The 22,449-nt window shown below is 45.2% G+C and overlaps 2 protein-coding genes across 4 annotated transcripts; both read right to left on the reverse strand.

Moving 5' to 3' along the window:
* Positions 1 to 1,443: 1,443 nt before the first annotated feature.
* On the reverse strand, positions 1,444 to 4,584 carry LOC123429141 (UNC93-like protein 1). The gene is made up of 2 exons (XM_045113203.1): positions 3,229 to 4,584; positions 1,444 to 2,024 (listed from the first exon to the last, which is right to left on the reverse strand). The coding sequence occupies exons 1-2, from the start codon at positions 4,407 to 4,409 to the stop codon at positions 1,781 to 1,783; spliced, it is 1,425 nt and encodes a 474-aa protein (XP_044969138.1). The 5' UTR covers positions 4,410 to 4,584; the 3' UTR covers positions 1,444 to 1,780.
* Positions 4,585 to 8,143: 3,559 nt separating this feature from the next.
* Positions 8,144 to 12,269, reverse strand: LOC123424407 (UMP-CMP kinase 2-like). Of its 3 annotated transcripts, XM_045108016.1 has the most exons (9): positions 11,951 to 12,269; positions 11,732 to 11,776; positions 11,599 to 11,638; positions 11,245 to 11,362; positions 10,987 to 11,143; positions 10,351 to 10,431; positions 9,772 to 9,879; positions 9,101 to 9,165; positions 8,144 to 8,487 (listed from the first exon to the last, which is right to left on the reverse strand). In XM_045108016.1, the coding sequence occupies exons 1-9, from the start codon at positions 12,059 to 12,061 to the stop codon at positions 8,481 to 8,483; spliced, it is 732 nt and encodes a 243-aa protein (XP_044963951.1). In that variant the 5' UTR covers positions 12,062 to 12,269; the 3' UTR covers positions 8,144 to 8,480. The 3 variants fall into 3 exon arrangements, with proteins under 3 accessions (XP_044963951.1, XP_044963953.1, XP_044963954.1); XM_045108018.1 differs by lacking the exon at positions 8,144 to 8,487 and having other exon boundaries at positions 9,097 to 9,165; XM_045108019.1 differs by lacking the exons at positions 8,144 to 8,487; positions 9,101 to 9,165; positions 9,772 to 9,879 and adding an exon at positions 10,523 to 10,667 and having other exon boundaries at positions 10,350 to 10,431.
* Positions 12,270 to 22,449: the final 10,180 nt, after the last annotated feature.

Raw genomic sequence — 22,449 nt, forward strand, 5'->3', positions numbered from 1 at the left:
CTGCAGAGCCTGCTGCTTAGGATTCGAAACCTTGGCCTGCGGGGGCGGCCTAGCTGCAGGCGCCTTGGCCAGCGGTGCCACAACCGGAGGTGCCCCCTTCCCCGACATGATCTCTGTCGCAAGACGAGAGACTCGAGCCGCTCGTCCTATACCCAGCCGCGGAAAGCCCCTGCGCACGATAACCCTAGGGATCGATGCGAGGGACTCGACCTCGTCTAAACCCCGACAGCTAGGAGCAGACAGAATCGGACTAGGACTCTCGGACTGGGCCATATACCCAGATCGATCCGAGACCACTTGTGACCGCACCACCGGCCCATTAGCATCCAGAGCAGCTTTCAAAAAACTGGGCCTCGAATCCCGGGACGACGGCACAAACACCGCCGAGCCTGACGGACGAACAACGGATCGATCTTTCTTGGCCACCCGATTCCTCGTCACCCAACAATCAGGTTTGAAGAAATCCGATAAAGAAAGAGGAGGGAGGTTTACCTTTGGGATCGGCCCGACCCATGGCTTCCTTGGTGTCACCTGCCTCTTCTTCCTCTCAAGAAAAGAATCCCGCCTAAGCTTGCGCTCCTGCAAATTGTCTATCGACGGTACCGGGCTGGCCGGGGAAGGAACGTCCGACGTCATCACCTGCACCGTCTCCAATCGATAATCATGAACATACCTGACATTCTCCTGTGGCGACATCAGCTCATCATCGTCGTCACCCGCCGTCGCGTTCGCCCAAAACCTTCCTCCGCCCGAAGCTGGTTTCCACGCCGGCGAGCTAGTCCGTTCCTCCTCAAAGGAAACCTCGAAAACCTGATGATTATCGTCAACGGTATGTTCCTGCGGGACAAAAGACACACAGCGAACAGAGTACCCATCGACCTGCAGACGAGTTCCTGCCGAGATCTGATCCCCTTCCTCGAGATACCATCCGGCGAGAATGTCATTCTCCTCATCCAGGAGGGTTAACCGACAAGATTTTGGATGAAAAACGATCTTACCCTCGAGCTGAATCGAAACACTAACCTCAGAATACGACACTTTCTAAACGATCCGCAAGGGAAGCTGGTCCGACGGCGGGATTTGGATCTGATGCTGTATCACCGCCGCCGGCCCAACACGAGAAAGGACCCTCCGAGCTGCCGGCGATCTAAGAGACTCTGTCTCCACACCGGCGCCACCAGGGAGATCCGGGTCGCCCGGTGGCATCGCTCTACACGAATGAAAGCTAAAGCAAAGGCAAAGTGAGTATCAAATTGCAGCCAGATATGTCATAGGAGATCCTACTCCAGTCCAGACTGCCTGAAAATTCAGAAAACGCACAACTATCTACCTGCGGTTCACAATTCCGTTTTCCGTTAGCTCATATACCAGCCGAAGATCGCACATTCGAAGAGAAGCGCGCAAGTGCATAACTGGTTGACATTTCCGGACTGACATAGCGGCTTGAGCAAGCAACGAAACTGTATTCTCTGTACTGTCACCATTTACTGAAGCTAATTTAAGTGGACCGAAGGCAATGAAAACAGAGAAAAAATTATCACATGATGTTACCAATGAACACCACCACCGCCGCCATGAACTACACACACACATACACACACTGGAGTAACAGTTGGACACAACACGAAGATCACACACCGGATTAACAATCTGACAGGACGCGAAGATTGCGCGGCGATCGAGCAGCTAGAGCACTCGCGCCTGCACCACTGCACTCGCAAGACGATCGCTGCAGACGAACACGCTGATGAAGGACTGAGAAAACACTAGCGAGCTCTCCTCAGTGGAAGCTTGACGGCGCGGCCATCTTGGTGTCTTTCTCCTTGCCGGCGTCGTCGACGTTGGACACGGAGTAGTCCTCGTCTTTCACGGCCAGGAGCACCAGGACGGCCAGCAGCGGGTAGCTGACGGTGGTCAGCCCCCAGTTGACGATCAGCTGCGACAGCAGGGACGTCTTGTGGGTGTCCACCTGCCATGCCACCGCCGCTCCAGCGCTCTGCACCCCCTTGTAGAAACCAACATATCTGCAACAAGAGTTGAAAATTTTATTCAGGCAGCTACTTGATTGACCAACACTGATTGCATATAATTTCGTTCAGTCGAGCGGTTTTATTGACCAACGCCAACACCAAAATGCATTATGCATGAGTGTGCCCACCTTGTACTTGAAAGAATTAACAAATGCAGGAGGATACAGCATGTGGAGAATGATGCATCAGACTGTTCAGAAAGTATTACTTACACTACACACCAAGCCCTCTTCACAGTTCACACAGACTATGACACTAATTAAGGACCATTCCAGCTTGTTTTCTAGGACCAGACTACGGAGAGCAACGTTGTGAATTTATTCTAATACGTATAAAAGAGAAGGAAAAGGTAGCCGGATAAGAATCCTTATCCATGACAACCTATCAGGTATCAATCAAATTTATTGGTGTAAGCACCAAACCTGAAACACCACTTTCGTCTAAGGATGGCTAACCGCGGAACCCGTCATTCATTCGGGGGCTTCTAATAGCAGCGCAGATTAAATTGGGCAAGAATTCCTGAAGCTGGATAACACTAGGTTTCAGACAGCAAACAAGACTCTGACACCTAAATTGAATTTCCAAAGGGGGAAAGAGTGAGACTGAAATGATGTTTCCCTTTTAGTTAGATTTTGCAAGGGGGCAGCATGTATTGAGAAGTCAAAGCATGTGCAACATATCTTGATGCAATCATCCTGTGGTCCCCCCCCCCCAAGGTCATGACACTGCAGTTAAGTGTACTTTACATGAAAAATCACCCCCTTTCCAGACTGATGATGATTCAGATGCCATGTTTCATTTATTTTGACATTGAACCTAACCTAGCCGTGTGAATTCAGTGGACTCAACAAAGTTTAAGGAGTATCTTATCTATTCCCTCATACCAAAATAATTGTAGTCGAAGAGAACTAGACAAACAGAGTGAGAACCATCAGAAGAACAGATACATGTTTGACTGTTCGTTCTAAACAAGGAATCCTATTAAATCTCCCCGAATTTATTTTTGTAACCAATTCAACATACTATTATGGATTATATCTGAAACAAGGTGAACATTCAGCATTTTGGTACTAATATGAATTGGTCATTATAAAAAAATTGTTGCCAATCCAAATTAAGTCAGCGAGGAACTGAGTTCATCACACACATGTATACTACCATCGAGTGAGTAGTATATAAATGGAGAGTATGTATGTACCTGCTTAGTATCTGGGTATCGTTTGCGAGCGCGCCGATGATCCAGTAGATGAGGCTCTGGAACATGGCGTCGAGCAGGCCGTAGCTGAAGTAGAGCAGGAAGGGTCCGGCGTAGCGGCGTCCCTCCTTGAAGTCGATCTGGTCTGGGAAGGTGCCGTCGAGGTACCTCAATTGGTTTGCCAGGCCGCCGGCCCAGATGGCGGTGCCGAGGACGGCGACGGCGGCGACGCCCATGAGGCCCCTCTTCCTGCGGCTGGCGAAGCCGAAGTCGAGGAAGTATCCGATGCCGGCGGAGCCGAGCATCTGCGCGCCCCAGTAGAAGACGTTGTTGAGGCCCTTGGTCCTGAGGGTGAAGAGGAGGCCATTGACGTTGTTGAACTGGTAGGTGTAGAAGAAGTTGCTGGCCCATGCCGCCGGCAGGATGAGCAGCATCCTCCAGTTGGCAAACAGCTTGAGGATCTCCCACCCCTCCGTGGACACCGAGGAGTAGGTCACCCTGGTGGCGCGCGTGCCGTCGTCGCGCACGATCCTGGCGGGCGGCAGGACGAGGAAGGTGAGCGCGGCGCCGAGGAGCATGAAGGCGATGAAGGCCGCGTAGGTGGCGTCGTTCACGCTGCCCGCGTCCGTGCGGGTGTAGTTGAAGGAGAAGGGGAGGAGGCCGCCGAGCACGCCGCCGAGGTTGAAGAGGCACCAGAAGAGCGAGATGTAGCTGCCCCGGCGGTTGGGCGGCGGGTAGGAGGTCATGATGGCGCCCTGCGCCGCCCAGAGCAGGCCCGCGCCGGCGCCGAGGAGCGCGCCGGCCGTGATGGGGAAAACCTGTGACTTTCGGTGGTTGTAGTAGAGGAAGGAGGCGGCGTAGAGCGGGTAGGTGAGGGTGCCGAGGAGGAGCGTGAGGCGCGGGCCGAGCAGGTTGTGGGCGGCGCCGCCGAGGACGCCGAAGACGGCGAAGCAGGCGTAGAGCGCCGTGTTGGCGTTGTCGGCCGTGGTGTGGTCGAACTGCCCGCCGCCGCCCAGCCCGGACAGCGCGTTGAACATGCCCGGGCAGCAGAAGCACACCAGCCCGATCAGCGACACCTGGACCAGCGGCGAGTTGTACCGCAGGCCGGGCCTGGGCGGCGCCGTCGCCTCCGTCGCCTGCTCCTGCGGGGATGACCCGGCCTCCGGCAGCTCCGTCACGGCCATTTCGTGCCTCTGAATGGACCGGCCGGCGGAGAGGAGTGAGGTGGGTGGGTGGAGACAAATCGGCGGAGACGAAGGCGAGGTGGAAGATTACCGGCGGTGGTGGTATTTATAGATGGGATCTTGGTGGCTTCTCTTAGTCTTCTCTGTTGCGAGATTGGGGAGAAAGAGACGGCGACATTGCCAACGAGGAGAGGCCGACATTTGGAGCATCCTCAGTGAGTGATCATTGCATTTACTCAGTATATTTGCGAATTTAAATACTGCCCATTTATCAGTTTACATATCTACGTCGTCTTTAATGTGGATATTTATTTGACAAAGTACTCCCTCTGTTTCTAAATATAAGTCTTTTTAGTGATTTTTTAGAGACTGAATACAGAGCAAAATGAGTGCATCTACATTTTAAATATGTCTATATGCATTCGTATGTAATCTTCTACTGAAACTTCTTCAAAAACTTATATTTAAGAATGAAGGAAGTAATAACTAAATATTATGACAAAGTTTTTCCTTTTTTTTTAAAATTCTAAAAGATGTTCGATTTGGCAAAAGAAAGGACATTGCTAACTGGTGAACGATTCGTTCTCTAGAGGGGTGGCATTTGCGAACGTTCTTGCTGACGATTTGTTCAAAAATGCATGATAATTTCTTCAAATACACATGATAGTTTTTGAAAAGAATAAAAATAGCGGCCAAAATGGCAGAATTTCCCATCACCTGTGACCTAAATATGCCTTAAAAAACGTCTGCTTGCCATTCCCTTCGTAGGGAAGGTCCGTCGGTTAATATTTAAAAAAAAGGCCCACTCAAATTTTGGATCCTTTTTGTTTCCATTTGTTCGTTTTGGTGCTGTGAAGGAGGAGACGGGCAAATTTTGAAGGTAGGATTTGTGACATTTGGTTTGGAGCATCATCGGCAATTAGAATGCACACTGAATTAAATTTTGGGTGATATGATAGTCTATTTTCGTGAGTTCTTATTATAAATCATCATGATCTCCAAACGGAGGAGTATGCGAGTTGGAAGGAGATTTGTGTGCACACGATATGAGCGACAGAGATGAGAATGGGTGAAAGATAGAAGAGCCGGATATGCCGATTTGAAGAATCGCCGAACTACATATAGCAAACCATTATTAATTTTCACAAGGGATATTTAAAAAATAATGTAGGTAGATCATTTCTGCCGACATTTTAACAATGGTTGCTAGGTACAAAAAATTTCTTCCTGTGGGACTGGTCAATATTTTCCACTCAATTTGTTCAACACACAAGTGAGTATATTTATCGTATATAGTATTTCAGTAATTTAAATATTTTTATATTAGTTTACGGAGGGAGTACAATATAAGACACAAAGGTACACAACCTTATCCCCGTGAAAGATTCATCCATCCATCCTACATCGATAAACATGACTTAGCGGTGGGGCCAGCAAGAGCAGTGTTCCAACATTGCTTGGTTGATTATTGGCACAAGGACATACGCAGGGCTGAGATTCTTGGTCCTGGAATTTTGGAATTTTGCTCCCGCGTGCAGCTAGCTAGCTAGCTGCGCCCCTGTCGTACTGTACGTACGTCCATCCTTCCTAGTGAATCACCTTCGTCTGTTGTTTGGGGGCATAGGACAAATACACCCAGCTAATCACAGGTTCATAGGGCCGGGGGGTCATAATCCTGGCTAGCTTAATTTCACCGTCAGTGGCAGCTAGCTGGTTAATCATGCAGGCTAACACGAGGTGACCACCCTAAGTAGGCTCCAAAATGGGCCTTTCCTTTCCTTTCCTCCATTTTTACAATCTTCGTCTGACAAGACGTGGCTTCTTAATTTATTATTAGCAGCTTTTTTGTGTGCAGGATTATTAGTTAAGTTAATTGCAGAGGGCTCCCACTATGAAACCTTTCATCTTTGTTATAAGAATGATAAACCTTGGATTTCATGAAACATAACGTTGTATTGTTTTCTTTTGGGGAAGTGGGGGCAATTTGGGGATGGGTTCGTAGGATCAGCAGAGTGCGGGTGTCTGGACATCAAGTCCTGAAGATCCGCGGTTTCGGGGTCTTTAGTAGGCGTCGTGTCAGGTTTGTATATGTTCGCTCACGTCTATCTATGTTGTACTTCCTCCGTTCTTAAATATAAGTCTTTGAAGAGGTTTCATTAGAAGACTACATACGGATGTATATAGACATACTTTGGAATGCACATTCATTCATTTTACTATGTATGTAGTCACTTAATGAAATCTCTAAAAAGACTTATATTTAGGAACGGATGGAGTAATAGGTATTTTCAAGGAAGAACAATACAAACATCACTAGTGAATTTGCAAGGTAGAGCAAAAAAACAATTATGTCCATATATATCCCCTCTATTTATTAGTGGATTAATTTTTAGGAGTAGCAGCTAGCTGGTTAATCTTGCAGGCTAACACGGGGTTAGGAGCTCCCTAGATCGGATGAATGCCACACATGACATCCTTGTTTTTTTCTTGCGAAATACACATGACATTCGTGTCTGAACAGTGCTCCCTCCATTTTATTATTATTTTTGCAAATGATTGCGCCCTCCAATTCACACAGACATGAAGTTCCAGACATAGTTTTGGTCAAGTTCGAACCAATTTTTCCCTTTTAAAAGTCTCCATTAGACGAGTGAATATCAGTATATATAGATTTGTCTAAAATATACATTCTGCTAGGTTTTATAATTATATATCATGGTAGAAAATAACAGTCACATTTATGTGTTATTTTTTTGTTGCCAGGGCACATTTATGTTTTCTTGATTGTGTGGATGTGCAAAACGTGATCTTTTTTTAGAGACAAGCACTTCAACTTCCCTCTTTGCTGGGATGGAAAGATATAGATGAGAAAATTTTAGCTGGCTATGACATGCTCCGATGCAGGCCCTGTTGGAGTTTTGCTCCCCAAAAGTCTTCACATGACCTCACGTCATGGACTCATGGTACCCTGGTCCAGCCGATGCCGACGTTGCTCGTGACAAATCGTCTTTTTCTCTACGCCTAAATTCCAAAGCAAATTCAGGTTCACCTCAACCTCTTCATTCCCCGGATTATGTGCGTGCGATCGAGATAGTTTTCAGATGCCCAGATAATGTGCCCACCAAAAAAAAAGTTATGATCTTCTCGCGTTTCACAATTATCTATGTTGCCTTCGTGTATTGACATCAAATTCACTTGTTCCGTTCCCAATCATCCGTCTTGCCTTTGCATATATTCCCAATCGAATTCATGTGTTCCATTCCTAGGATCCGAAGAGGCCCTCGGAGAAGTCCACCTGCCAACGCGACGATGATGCGCTGGTTCTCTAGCGGGTGCCAGGTGTCGACGCTCCATGGTTTGCAAGGCGATGCCGCGGGCAAAGAAAAATGAATAGCACACGTCAACAGTACTAACAAATTTTCCGTCGAAAAATATAGTCACAAAGCTTTCTCCTCCCATGGACAATCTTTTGGAGATGGGGAGTTTTCAGATGAGACTTAGTGTGCAAGTGCCGGCGCTCCACACTTTCTTTTGAAGATGAAGATATCATCAGCTAAACGGCCGGTCAAGAACTGACAAAAACACGCCGGCACTTCACATTAACTAAATCCAAACGTACACTGCCTTTTCCTCCAGTCAAATCACTAGTTTATCGGACGCCTGCAGTTCCCATCTCATCTCTGAATAGATATATATACCCAGCAAATCGTCACAGCACAAGCACGGCACACATGCAACAATTATATTATCCTGGTAAAAGTAAATAGGGCAGACGTATATTGTACACTAGTGTGTTGGCAGAAGAAAAAAATATATCGTCGTAGCAGTTTTGCTTCCATACCAGCGTGTCGTGCGCGATACCATGGAGCGCGACGAGAGCGTGAGGGTTAGGGTTTATCTTAGCAGGCTGGGCGTTTCAGGAGGGGCCCCCTCTGTTTTCACAGGCATGGACCGTGTATCAGAATATGTACAATTCTTATGCTAAGAGATGTAGAAGTAAAAATTGAAAAGAGAATTTCCGCCAGGCGTAATTCTAATTCCCCCTGGCTCCCGTGGAAGACGACAGCCTCCTCATAGCCTGCAAACAGGATGAAATGGTCAAATGATTGCAACTCCCTTTTGTACAAGTAGTGCATCTTTATTAGAAGATGCTGGGGTACTGCAAGTTGCTAGCATTGCTTAGTCCAACGTGTCGAGAAACTAGCTACAGGCAAGGGTTCGGCGAGACAGCAAGATGATAAAGTAAGCAACATCCTGGACCTCTTCTTCCTTATCCATCAATCAACAAGACAGATGCTATTCTGCTCAATTTGCTTCTCAGTTTGTCTTTCTTTATTGTGCACAGTGAACACAAATGGCGAACATTCAGAAATTCAATTTCTTGCTACCTACAAGCAATATACCCTTTTGCTTATAGCGATGGCCTGCCCTAGCTGCAATAGCAGGCTTAGTATAAAAGAACTCACCATCACTTGTTAATGAGCATGGAGTGGGTACTGCAACTTGGGCATTTAGTTCAAAGGGCTAGGATATGCTAAGTATGCGAGGACTGAAAAGCTTTCAGAACTGATTTGTTACTAGAGAATGAAATGCAAGAAATCAGGTGATGCAAGAATGTGCAACTCCTTCAGGAGAGCAGATATAGTCATAGTACATAAGAGGAATTTCGTTTCTCAAACATCAGGAATTACCTTAAGGAGGAAAACAACTTACGGACTGCTTCAAAGATCTCATCTTCAGTTCCCGTTGCATTTATCTGCATGGAGTTCAACAAGTAGTCTTAGACATCCTAAAGGTCAAGTCTAAAAAATAAATAAGACATCCTATAGAGTATAGATCCTCAATAGGATTGATATACAGAATATGTTTCAATTATATATCCCTGATTTGTACCCCTTCTGAAAAGATTAGCAATGCTCCGAAATGAGCGTAGTACAGACACTCACCTAATATCAAATCAGTAGGCAGATATCTGATCTCACTCCCTTTTCCACACCATAGAAAAATGGTCTTAGGGTTAAATGAATTCAGAACACAAGGGAATCACATCCTGGCTCTATCTCTCTGTACTATGACTCCCCAGAAATACTATCCTGCTATTTATACATTGGTAACCCATATGTTTGACGTTTCTGAAATATATATTGGCATTTGTAAAAAAAAAGAATAAGCCAGGTAAAGTTTAAATGCTGCACATTAAGAAGCCTTTTGGATCAACTTCTAGAACCAAAGGTAGAGCTCTGTTCCCGTGTGAAGGAAATAGAAAAATGCATGTCAAAAAGTAAAGGTACGGTTCATAAAAGAAAGGTACAAGAAGTGTTCCTGTCCAGGACGCTCTGCGTAAAATAAATAGATTAATTACCTTGTGTGCCTTTCCCCTTGAAGAGTAGTACTCAACAACAGGAAGATTCAAACTCTCGAACACTTTTAGACGCTTCTTGATTGTCTCAATGTTATCATCAACTCGTCCCTAAGGTGCACACATGAGATAATCAAAAAATCAGAAGCAAATAGAGAGATCAATCTAATGTGATACTCCCTCCGATAAAAAATAAGCGTCGCAGTTCAAAACTGCAACATTTATGGATCAGGTGTAGTATATTATTTAAAGGAAACTCCACTAGAGCATTAATCAACCTCCCATTTTGATATGCACAAACTACACTAATGAGATTAGTGTTTCTTCTCTTCAATTTAAATGACGTATGAAGAAGAAAATCATTTGTGGCAATCCACAAGGACTATCCTTTAGGAATGCTATATTTCACGTTAGTTAAGAGAGGGAGTAATAAGAAGATAATTGTCAGAGCCAATGGCAGCTAAATAAAATCTTAGGAAAACACATATGGAGCAAGTTTCAAATAGGAATTGTGAAATGTACAGTACTCATATAGTGTATATATCTAGCACAATTTACTCCAGAGATAGTACAAAGGCCAACCTGGTTACGACTTAGGAGACGTTTAACCATCTCATCCTCAGGACAGTCAAAGAAAAGCACAAGGTCTGGTTCAGTTCCAGTCTGAAATTTATTCGTCAACATATCAGAACAGGACCATGCAATCTACATTTATCTGACTAGCAATTATTGAGTGGATAACAATGAAACATATCTTAGTTGGTATGCCAGTGTCTTCTTATAGCCCGACCACAGTACACCCATTTTCTTTGATATAAATGCTTGTGGTAGTTGTTGACATGCAACCATACATCCACCATAGTGGGGGCAAACATTAACTGTGGACTACTGCATAAAACCTAAAAGTGCATCACTCTAAAGCAGGACATAGTTACTGATTTGCTACTGAAAAAATACATGCATAAGAAACTGCTGATTGCATACTGTACACTGGCAGTTTTGGGCCAGCATATTGACGTAAAAAAAAAAGTAAAGACAAGTGTATACACAAATGGTTACAGCCAAGAGCGCTACAAAACTTCAAGATTCACCTGTTATTAGCCTTACCAAAAATTGAACAGAAACTGATGAACATCATGGACTTATCCATCTAATCACATACCACTTCAATTAATAGAAAGTTCTGGACCAGTAATGCAAGCCAAACAGAGAACTTACTATTTTTTCAAAGGCAATTCTGTTTTCCTCGCACCTTGGGAAACCATCAATAAGAACTCTTTTAGCAGTGCTTGATTCAATTGCTTTTCTGACCAGTTCAACAGTTATCTCTGATGGAACAATCCTCCCTTCCCTTATTATCTCTAGGATCCACTCCCTGGGAAAATCCATGAAACTGAGAAATCAATTCAAGGAACCATGCATGTGCTTGTGCGTCATTATAAGGATATCAGAGGATTGAATGGAAAGAAGCATTACCCTTGATCGGTGCCAGAAGATATTTCATTCCGCAGAAGATCACCAGCACTCACATGAGAAAATCCAAAATCCGAAGCGATCCTACTACATTGCGTTCCTTTCCCACTCCCAGGCCCCCCTATATGCAGGATCTTGATTAGCCGTGTGAACAATTGAAATTTGAGCGCCACAACACAATCCAACTTGAAACAGCAATGATTATCATTGAGGAAAAAGGATCCTCAATTTACTCTACGCAGTATATGCATGGAATTTGCGGATGTAAAACCAACCCTGCAAAGCTTTTGCCTCCGTTTCGAAGAAAGAAGACAACAATCCTGCTACATTTTGGGAGTGAAAGCAGGGAAAATTTACCTAAGACGAAAGCAATGAACGGCCTGTCACCATCGGTTCCCTACAGAATGAACAGAGGGTACACCACCGATTATTCACATGCAGTCTGCATAGTTGTCACAGATACAAATGCGGGGTTTCGGAGCAAACGTACAGCCAGGGATGTGAAGAGCCTGAGCAGATTCAGGGCCGGCGGCTTCTGCGAGGAAGAAAACAGTCAGGCAGGTGAGCATCTACGAACGGCAGGAACGCATTGACACCAACGGGGCGAGAAAGGCGAGCACGCCAGATTCGATCCGGCCCACGTTGCGCGCGCGCGCGAGGCGTTCGACGAAATGCGCGGAAGGGAGATAAAGGGGAACAGCGGGGATACCTCGGCGTGGGTGGGGAGGAGGAGGCGGTGCTGCTGGTGGTGGTAGGAGGAAGCGACGGAGGAGGAGCACGGGGATCGGAGAAGAAGGGAGGTCAGCCGCCGCCTCAGCATCCCGACGCCGATCGCTCTCGCCTTGTTCCCTGTGCAGCGCAGGACAGGGCGGCGAGGGAGGCTCGCTCCTCACCCCCGCCGGCGGGAGGGGACGAACGGCCGAGGTCGGGGGAGCCGGCGGAGGGAGGGGCTGCGGCGAGCGGCCGTCGACGGCGCGTAATGTGGCGGGGAGCAGGGCCGGGGTGGGGGGGAGGAGAGCTCGTCGTTTCTTTTTCTTTTCCTTTTCGGAGCTGCTTCTAATTGATGAAAAGTGAAAAGTGCCTTTTTCCGCTTGGTGTGTTTGGGAGGGTGGATTATGTTGTGTTTTTACCTTTTTAGCGAGGGGCGAGACCAAAAAAAGCGCCAACTTAAATGTAGATGTGTGTTTTTTGCGGGGTTATAAATGTACGTAGATGTTTGATGATCAAGATGTTTCATCAAAAAAGAGCATGACGAAGTGGGACGACAGAAAAATGAGACTTTATCGGTTTGTGCCTATAGTTCAATTTCGATGGGTTTGATCAATTTGGGCTCGGAAGGTTAGGATAGGAAAAAAGCTCAGTTTATGGGAAAGGACTTGGTCATCGAGTTTGAGGTCGATTCCAAGATGATATCAAAGCATAAACCATCGTAACACCCAATTTGAGGTAGCTTTCCCCGCCGCTGCCACAACTCTGGTTGCCATTGCGGTGGGCCTATTCTGCGACGGGAGAACATGTCTTCCTGCCTTGTCGTGTGCATGTGGAGTTGAAAAAGTCGGGGCGGTTCTCCGGCGGTTGCACTGCGTGAAGTGCGGGCAAAGGAGCATTGTAGCGCGGATATGTCTACTAGGCTACTCTGGTGATGGTGATGAAAAATGTGCTAGCTGTTGGAAGGGCCATACACCCTTAGATGCAGTGGTGCGGCAAGTGGAAGCATGAGGACGAGGAAAAGGAGTAATAAGCGCTCCCCCTCTAGTGGGGAGGTGTTGATTGTGAATGAGGTTGGTACGATCGTCTTAGTTTGTTATGAAGCTATGTAATATGCGTCATGAATTATGAGCCATATGGCTTATACCGCGTACCTATGTGTCCATTGTGATGATTCCTGGTGGGTGCAATTGGAGCTAGAGCTTCGACATGAAGACACGATAGAGTTTGGCGAGCAGAATTGAAGGAAAGTGCGAGCAACCTTGACGAAGGTAACGGATCATCCCTTGTTCATGACCTTGAATAAGCTACGAGCTAGGGGGTCCTTGGAGGATACGAAGCAATGTTCTTCAAACTTTGTCGCTTCGCTTTTATCCTCGCTCGTCTCAATGTCCTCGATGATGGGAGTACAACGTTTTTGTGGACCACTTGTTGTTCTTCAAGTTGGGTGCTTTCGCCCTTCTCCGGGCTTTGCATCCTAGCCATACCATGTGAGAAAACCGGTAGTTCGAGCCATAGCTTAGCCAGGACATGGATTCAGAAGAAAGCACTAGCTTAAGTGTAGATGTGTTTTTAGGGGTTAAATGTAGATGTTTGATGATCAAGATGTTCTATCAAAACAAAACGTGATGAATTGTCAAGCAGAAAATGGTACTTTATTTATTTGCTCGTTCAATTTGATTTTGATGGGTTTGATTAACTTGGATTGACAAGGCTAGTATAGGAAATAAGTCCATCTTACGGAATCGTATCGCTCCCGCGGGTGATTGCAAGAGGATATCATACCTTACACACTGCCACATCCAATTCAGAGCCACTTGCCCCTCCACTACCACGACTTTGGTTGTGATTGCGGTGGGCTCATCTACAATGGGAGCGAAGGTTATCTTAGCGTGTTGTGGGCAAGTGGAGCTGAAAAGTTGGGTCATTCTACGACAAAGATCTGAAAAGGAACTATCCTACAACACATGTGAACATCTGGGCATAATAATCTTGCTTCAATTGTGCTTCATCGAAACAATAAACCTCAGTCATCGGAAAATTAGTATTCAACCTAGTTAAATGTTAAAAAGAGGTTGTGATAATTTCACGTTTCTAGCCTCCTCCAAGTCATCCTCAAACAGGAAAAACATATCCTAAGCATAGTGCAAAAAAGGACAACCACCAATTGTGTAGTTGATGAACTAGATCTCTGATGAAACCTTGTTTTTGAGCCATTCGGGATAGAACCTCAAGGACATCGACCGCTATAACTAATAACAGGGGAGAAAAGGGATCTCCTTGCCAGAGCCCTTTTCTTGTAGTAAAACAATGTCCTAACATATCATTAACAACAATTCAACCTTGTCGGGACACTGTTGAGGAGCTTAGGTGTTGTGGCATAATGAATTACGGGAGTGGTTTAACACTATAAGAAGCAACATAATTTGAAGGAAAAATAATAATAATATACAACTAGGTCTAACATGAACAATCATGAATAATCATTGTCAAAATCTTTTCATATAGGAAGGAATTAAACTAAATTGAAAAGTTGTGCATGAGTAAGAACAAGTGTAAAGGAGTGCAACTTTAATAATTATAATTATTTAAGTAGACAAATATAAGAAAAATTCTTCCATTTTTATTTCTGAAGCAAAACAAAATGGTGTCACAAGGTTACACCATTAAACACAATGTCACATGAACAAATATATAAGCAAAATCCAAAGGCATTTTCTATGAACATCAATAAAAACTAGGACAAAATAAAGCAAAAACAAGAAGAAATGAACAATACAATTTGTTTTCTAAGGTAGTATGACTTAAGGGCATTGATATTACCTACGAGAAGAAAGCAAAACACTTTTTTTTGCTTAAATCAAATCATGACAAAGTATACATACAAATTTCATAGAACTTGCACCGTTCCATAATATACAAAATAGGCATATATTAGTGTAGCTTTCGCTCTCGAGACTTTATTTTAGAAAGAAATGTAAAATAAATTCATAAACAAGAATGATTCTTTTATTCCTTTTTAGGGCAATGATTCTTTTATTTTGAACAGTGAATTAAGCGCATTGGTTTGACCTTGAAAGAAGAATAAACGAGATAAATAATAATAATAATAAAGGAATAGTGAAAAATAATTATCCACACACAACATGGAAAACACGTGGTTTATGGGAAACGACTGATCTGAGCTGCTACTCCTATGCGAAGAGTCGCCAGCAGGGAGCTGGTACTAGACCAGGCAGTGGCGGAGACAGGGGGGACGAGCAGGGGGCCTGGCCCCCCCTAATGATCGACGAAACATGAAGTATATAGTGTATATTTTACGGATATGACCTAGTTCATATGTATTTGGCCCCCATATCAACGACCATATTCAAATCCTAGCTCCGCCACTGAGACCAGGCCAGCAAACACGTGGGCTCATCATGTTGATGTTACCCGTATATTTGTTTTTCTGTTCTTGTTTATTAAATAATATATACATATATCATGGAAAACAAAAATATTGTGTCTTTCTAAATAAAATAACCACACATTAAAAAATGTAAATGCAATAAAAAATGTTGACTCAACCTGTAAAAAATGTTTTACCAAACAAAAAAATTCATGTGACATTACAAAAAATTCTAAGCGTTTATAAAAATGTGATTTATTTTTTAAAATGGTATACAATATGAAAATATATTTGTGTAATTCAAAAAAAAATTAGTCATAGAAAAAACAAAATATTTCCTTCCATTAGAGATTTATGTTCAATTTTTAAAATATGTTCACATGTTTAAAAAAAAATTGTGGCATTTAATAAAAATTGTGACATTATCTACAATTATGGGAGAAAGTATGTGCGAATCAATGCTCAGGTTGATACATATCCGCGTTGAATAACGTCTGTGGTCTGGACAGTGTGGTCCGGACGTATTGAGGCGGTTTGAGGATCCTCCTTGAAGATGCCCTAAGATCCTAAGGCTGCGTTTGGTTCAACTGTAGATTCTGTAAAAGCTGTTGTGAGCAGTGAGCTGTGAAAAAGCTGCTGTGAACTTTCAGTTGTGGAAAAGTTGTAAGCAGTTTGGCTGAAACAACTATGAAACTATAGATTCGTCTCTGAATTGTTTGTAATGACCCTGAACAATGAGTCAATATTTTTAATGTGCAACTTGATCTAAAATAGTGTAAGAAACAAATTCAACAACATATAACATACAATAAAATTGACCCATATCACATATAAACATTTCACCTCAATACATCATCACCCCGCAGGGCGCACGAAAATTCTATCAAAATTTCATCATCAATACACAAAATATGACAGATTCATTCTCTTTGTACTTGTCGGGATGGAGGGACAAGGTCGCCGTTGGGCGGCCGGAGCCTTCACCGGCGGCAGGGTGCGCGGCGGTCGAGGGTGGCGGCCCTTGCAGCTTCGGTCGTCCAGGGAAGATGGTGAGGCGGGGAGGAGGAAGGAGGAGCTCCGACAACCAGTGGAGGAGGGAGGACGTCGGGACGGGGAGGTGTCGCCGGCGGCGGGGCGCACGACGGTGAAGGGCAAGGGTTGTAGGAAATATGCCCTAGAGGCAATAATAAAATGGTTATTATCATATTTCCTTGTTCATGATAATCGTCTATTGTTCATGCTATAATTGTATTAACATGAAACAGTAATACATGTGTGAATAAATAGATCGCAATGTGTCCCTAGCAAGCCTCTAGTTGGCTAGCTCGTTAGTCAATAGATGATCATGGTTTCCTGATCATGGGCATTAGATGTCATTGATAACGGGATCACATCATTGGGAGAATGATGTGATGGACAAGACCCAATCCTAAGCATAGCACTAGATCGTATTGTTCGTATGCTAAAGCTTTTCTAATGTCAAGTATCTTTTCCTTCGACCGTGAGATTGTGCAACTCCCGGATACCGTAGGAGTGCTTTGGGTGTATCAAACGTCACAACGTAACTGGGTGACTATAAAGGTGCACTACGGGTATCTCTGAAATTGTCTGTTGGGTTGGTACGAATCGAGATCGGGATTTGTCACTCCGTGTGACGGAGAGGTATCTCTGGGCCCACTCGGTAGAACATCATCATGAGCTCAATGTGACTAAGGAGTTAGTCACACGATGACGTGCTACGGAACGAGTAAAGAGACTTACCGGTAACGAGATTGAACAAGGTATAGGTATACCGACGATCGAATCTCGGGCAAGTTTTATACCGACAGACAAAGGGAATCTTATACGGGATTGATTGAATCCTTGACATCGTGGTTCATCCGATGAGATCATCGTGGGGCAAGTGGGAGCCACCATGGGTATCCAGACCCGGTTGATGGTTATTGGCCAGAGAGGTGTCTCGGTCATGTCTGCCTGTCTCCCGAACCCGTAGGGTCTACACACTTAAGGTTCGGTGACTCTAGGGTTATAGGGAATTGTTATACGAGGTTACCGAAAGTTGTTCGGAGTCCCGGATGAGATCCCGGACGTCACGAGGAGCTCCGGAATGGTCCGGAGGTAAAGATTGATATATAGGACGGATGGTTTCGGACACCGGAAGTGTTTCGGGCATCACCGGTAACGTACCGGGACCACCGGAGGTGGCCCCGGGGGTCCACCGAAGGGGGGCAACGACCCCGGGAGGTAAGGTGGGCCAAGTGGGGAAGGGAACCAGCCCCTAGGAGGGCTGGTGCGCCTTCCCACTCAGCCCAATACGTGGGGGAGAGAAAGGGAGGGGGGGCAAACCCTAAGCCAGGTGGGCCTAAGGCCCACCAGGGGTGCGCCACACCCCTCCTCCCCCCTTGGCCGCGGCACCAGCCCCCATCTAGGGCTGCCGCCCCCCAGGAGGGGGAAACCCTCAAGGGGGCGCAGGCCCTCCCTTCCCCTATATATACCGGGCACTTTTGGCCATTGGGAGATAGACTTTTGCCTCTCTCTCGGCGCAGCCCGGCCCTTCTTCCTCCTCCTCTGTGCCGGTGCTTGGCGAAGCCCTGCCGGGAGACCTCGTCTCTCCATCGACACCACGTCGTCGTGCTGCTGGAGTTCTTTCCCAACCTCTCCCTCCTCCTTGCTGGATCAAGGTGCGGGAGACGTCACCGGGCTGCACGTGTGTTGAACGCGGAGGTGCCGTAGTTCGGCACTAGATCGGAATCGCTGCGAGTACGACTCCATCAACCGCGTTCTAGCAATGCTTCCGCTTAGCGATCTTCAAAGGTATGAAGATGCTCTTACCCCTCTCTCGTTGCTGGTCTCTCCATAGGAAGATCTGAATATGCGTAGGAAAATTTTGAATTTATGCTATGTTACCCAACAGTGGCATCCGAGCCAGGTTTTCTATGCGTAGATTCTATGCACGAGTAGAACACAAAAGTTGTGGGCGATGATTTGTCAATTTGCTTGCCGCTACTAGTTTTATTCTTTTCCGGCGGTATTGTGGGATGAAGCGGCCCGGACCGACTTTACACGTACGCTTACGTGAGACTGGTTCCACCGACAGACATGCACACCGTGCATAAAGGTGGCTAGCGGGTGTCTGTCTCTCCTACTCTAGTCGGATTGGATTTGATGAAAAGGGTCCTTATGAAGGGTAAATAGCTTTGGCATATCATCGTTGTGGCTGTCACGTAGGTAAGAAGGCGTTCTTGCTAGAAACCCAAATCAGCCACGTAAAACTTGCAACAACAATTAGAGGATGTCTAACTTGTTTTTGCAGGGTTTGACATGTGATGTGATATGGCCAAAGTTGTGAGGTTGCATGTATGATGTATGAGATGATAATGTTATTGTAATAGGTTTCACGACTTGCATGTCGATGAGTATGAGAACTGGCAGGAGCCATAGGAGTTGTCTTAATTTATTGTATGAGATGCAACGCCATGTGCTTACTACTTTTACTTCATTGCTAACGGTTAGCTATAGTAGTAGTGATAGTAGTAGTTGGCGTGACGACTTCACGGAGACATGATGATGGAGATCATGATGATGGAGATCATGGTGTCACGCCAGTGACGATGATGATCATGCGATGTCCGAAGATGGAGATCGAAAGGGCGAAGATGATAATGATCATATCATGTCACTATATGATTGCATTGTGATGTTTATCATGTTTTTCATCTTATTGCTTAGAACGACGGTAGCATAATAAGATGATCCCTCTTAAAATTTCGAGAACGTATTCCCCTAAGTGTGCACCGTTGCGAAGGTTCGTTGTCTCGAAGCACCACGTGATGATCGGGTGTGATAGGTTCTAACGTTCGCATACAGCGGGTGTAAGCCAGATTTACACACGCGAAACACCTAGGTTGACTCGACGAGCTTAGCATGTACATACATGACCTCGAATACAAGAGACCGAAAGGTCGAACATGAGTCGTATGGTTGAATACGATCAGCATGAAGTTGCTCACCATGGTGACTAGTCCGTCTCACGTGATGATCGGACACGGGTTAGTCAACATGGATCATGTATCACTTAGATGACTAGAGGGATGTCGATTTAAGTGGGAGTTCATACTTAATTTGATTAAATGAAATTAATTGTCATGAACTTAGTCTAAAAGTTGTATTTATAAATATTGTAGATGGCCAACGTCAACCTCAATTTCAACGCATTCCTAGAGAAAAACAAGCTGAAAGATGATGGTAGCAACTATGCGGACTAGGTTCGCAACTTGAAGCTCATCCTTGAAGCAGCTAAAAAGGCTTATGTCCTTGATGCGCCGCTAGGTGACCCCCCCGCTCCCGCAGCAGCCCAGGACATTCTGAATGTCTGGCAAACGCGGAGTGATGACTACTCTCTAGTTAGGTGTGGCATGTTATACAGTTTAGAAACGGGGCTCCAAAGGCGTTTTGAGAAACACGGAGCATATGAGATGTTCCAGGAGCTGAAGCTAGTTTTTCAAGCTCATGCCCGTGTCGAGAGATATGAAGTCTCCGACAAGTTCTTTAGTTGTAAGATGGAGGAGAACAGTTCTGTCAGTGAGCACATACTCAAAATGTCTGGGTTACACGGTCGTGTGACTTCACTTGGAGTCAAACTTCCGGATGATGCTATAATTGACAAAATCCTCCAGTCTCTCCCACCAAGCTACAAAGGCTTTGTGCTTAACTACAACATGCAGGGGATGGAGAAGACCATTCCCGAGTTGTACTCGATGCTCAAGTCTGCAGAAGTAGAAATCAAGAAAGAGCATCAAGTGTTGATGGTCAACAAGACCACTAGTTTCAATAAAGGCAAGGGTAAGAAGAACTTCAAGAAAGACGGCAAAGCTGTTGCCGCGCCCGGTAAGCCAGATGCCGGGAAGAAGAAAAAGAATGGACCCAAGCCTGAGACTGAGTGCTTCTATTGCAAGGGAAAAGGTCACTGGAAGCAGAACTGCCCCAAATACTTAGCGGACAAGAAGGCCGGCAACGTTAAAGGTATATGTGATATACATGTTATTGATGTGTACCTTACCAACGCTCGTAGTAGCTCCTGGGTATTTGATACCGGTGCCGTTGCTCACATTTTCAACTCAAAGCAGGAACTGCGGAATAAGCGGAGACTCGCCAAGGACGAGGTGACGATGCGCGTGGGGAATGGTTCCAAAGTCGATGTGATCGCCGTCGGCACGCTACCTCTACATCTACCGTCGGGATTAGTTTTAAACCTTAATAATTGTTATTTAGTACCAGCTTTGAGCATGAATATTGTATCCGGATCTTGCTTAATGCGAGACGGCTACTCATTTAAGTCAGAGAATAATGGTTGTTCTATTTATATGAGTGATATGTTTTATGGTCATGCTCCGCTGGTGAATGGTTTATTCTTGATGAATCTCGATCATGATGTTACACATATTCATAGTGTGAGTACCAAAAGATGTAAAGTTGATAATGATAGTCCCACATACTTGTGGCACTGTCGCCTTGGTCATATCGACGTTAAGCGCATGAAGAAGCTCCATACTGATGGACTATTAGAGTCTCTTGATTTTGAATCATTTGACACATGCGAACCGTGCCTCATGGGCAAGATGACTAAGACTCCATTCTCAGGTATAATGGAGAGAACAACCGACTTATTGAAAATAATACATACTGATGTGTGTGGTCCAATGAACGTTGAAGCTCGCGGTGGGTATCGTTATGTTCTCACTCTCACCAATGATTTGAGTAGGTATGGGTATATCTACTTAATGAAGCACAAATCTGAGACGTTTGAAAAGTTCAAGGAATTTCAGAATGAGGTTGAGAATCAACGTGACAGAAAAATTAAATGTCTGCGATCTGATCGTGGAGGAGAATATTTGAGTCACGAGTTTGGCACACACCTAAGGAAGTGTGGAATCGTTTCACAACTAACGCCGCCTGGCACACCGCAACGCAACGGAGTGTCTGAACGTTGTAATCGCACTTTATTAGATATGGTACAATCTATGATGTCTCTTACCGACTTACCGCTATCATTTTGGGGATACGCATTAGAAACTCCAGCATTCACTTTAAATAGGGCACCGTCTAAATCCGTTGAGACGACACCGTATGAACTATGGTTTGGCAAGAAACCTAAGTTGTCATTTCTTAAAGTTTGGGGCTGCGATGCTTATGTGAAGAAACTTCAACCAGAAAAGCTCGAACACAAAGCGGAGAAATGCGTATTCATAGGATACCCTAAGGAAACTATTGGGTATACCTTCTATCTCAGATCCGAAGGTAAGACCTTTGCTGCCAATAACGGATCCTTTCTAGAGAAAGAGTTTCTCTCGAAAGAAGTAAGTGGGAGGAAGGTAGAACTTGATGAGGTAATTACACCCCCTCTCGAACAGGATAGTAGCGCAGCGCGGGAAGTTGTTCCTGTGGCGCCTACACCAACTGAAGAGGAAGTTAATGATGATGATCATGAAGCTTCGGATCAAGTTACTACTGAACCGCGAAGGTCCACAAGGGCACGCTCCGCACCAGAGTGGTACGACAACCCTGTGATGGAAATCATGTTGTTAGACAACGGTGAACCTTCGAACTATGAAGAAGCGATGGCGGGCCTGGATTCCAACAAATGGCTTGAGGCTATGAAATCCGAGATAGGATCCATGTATGAGAACAAAGTATGGACTTTGGTGGACTTGCCCGATGACCGGCGAGCCATAGAAAATAAATGGATCTTCAAGAAGAAGACAGATGCAAATGGTAATGTAACCGTTTATAAAGCTCGACTTGTCGCAAAGGGTTTTTGACAAATTCAAGGAGTTGACTACGAAGAGACTTTCTCTCCCGTAGCGAAGCTGAAATCAGTCTGAATCATGTTAGCAATTGCCGCCTTTTATGATTATGAAATTTGGCAAATGGATGTCAAAACAGCGTTCCTTAACGGGAACCTTAAGGAAGAGTTGTATATGATGCAACCAGAAGGTTTTGTCGACCCTAAGGGTGCTAACAAAGTGTGCAAGCTCCAGCGCTCCATCTATGGGCCGGTGCAAGCATCTCGGAGTTGGAACATTCGCTTTAATGAGGTGATTAAAGCATTT

The sequence above is a fragment of the Hordeum vulgare genome, chromosome 2H, assembly GCF_904849725.1.
Source record: "Hordeum vulgare subsp. vulgare chromosome 2H, MorexV3_pseudomolecules_assembly, whole genome shotgun sequence".
Taxonomy (NCBI): domain Eukaryota; kingdom Viridiplantae; phylum Streptophyta; class Magnoliopsida; order Poales; family Poaceae; genus Hordeum; species Hordeum vulgare.

What these genes read in the sequence shown, in the direction of transcription:
- LOC123429141 (XM_045113203.1), bottom strand. Translation starts at nt 4,409, where the DNA reads ATGGCCGTGACGGAGCTGCCGGAGGCCGGGTCATCCCCGCAGGAGCAG. An exon ending in GATACCCAGATACTAAGCAG is followed by an intron (nt 2,025 to 3,228) that starts GTACATACATAC and finishes CTCTTGTTGCAG; the next exon opens with ATATGTTGGTTTCTACAAGG.
- LOC123424407 (XM_045108016.1), bottom strand. Translation starts at nt 12,061, where the DNA reads ATGCTGAGGCGGCGGCTGACCTCCCTTCTTCTCCGATCCCCGTGCTCC. An exon ending in TCCTCCCCACCCACGCCGAG is followed by an intron (nt 11,777 to 11,950) that starts GTATCCCCGCTG and finishes TCTTCCTCGCAG; the next exon opens with AAGCCGCCGGCCCTGAATCT. An exon ending in GGCTCTTCACATCCCTGGCT is followed by an intron (nt 11,639 to 11,731) that starts GTACGTTTGCTC and finishes TTCATTCTGTAG; the next exon opens with GGAACCGATGGTGACAGGCC.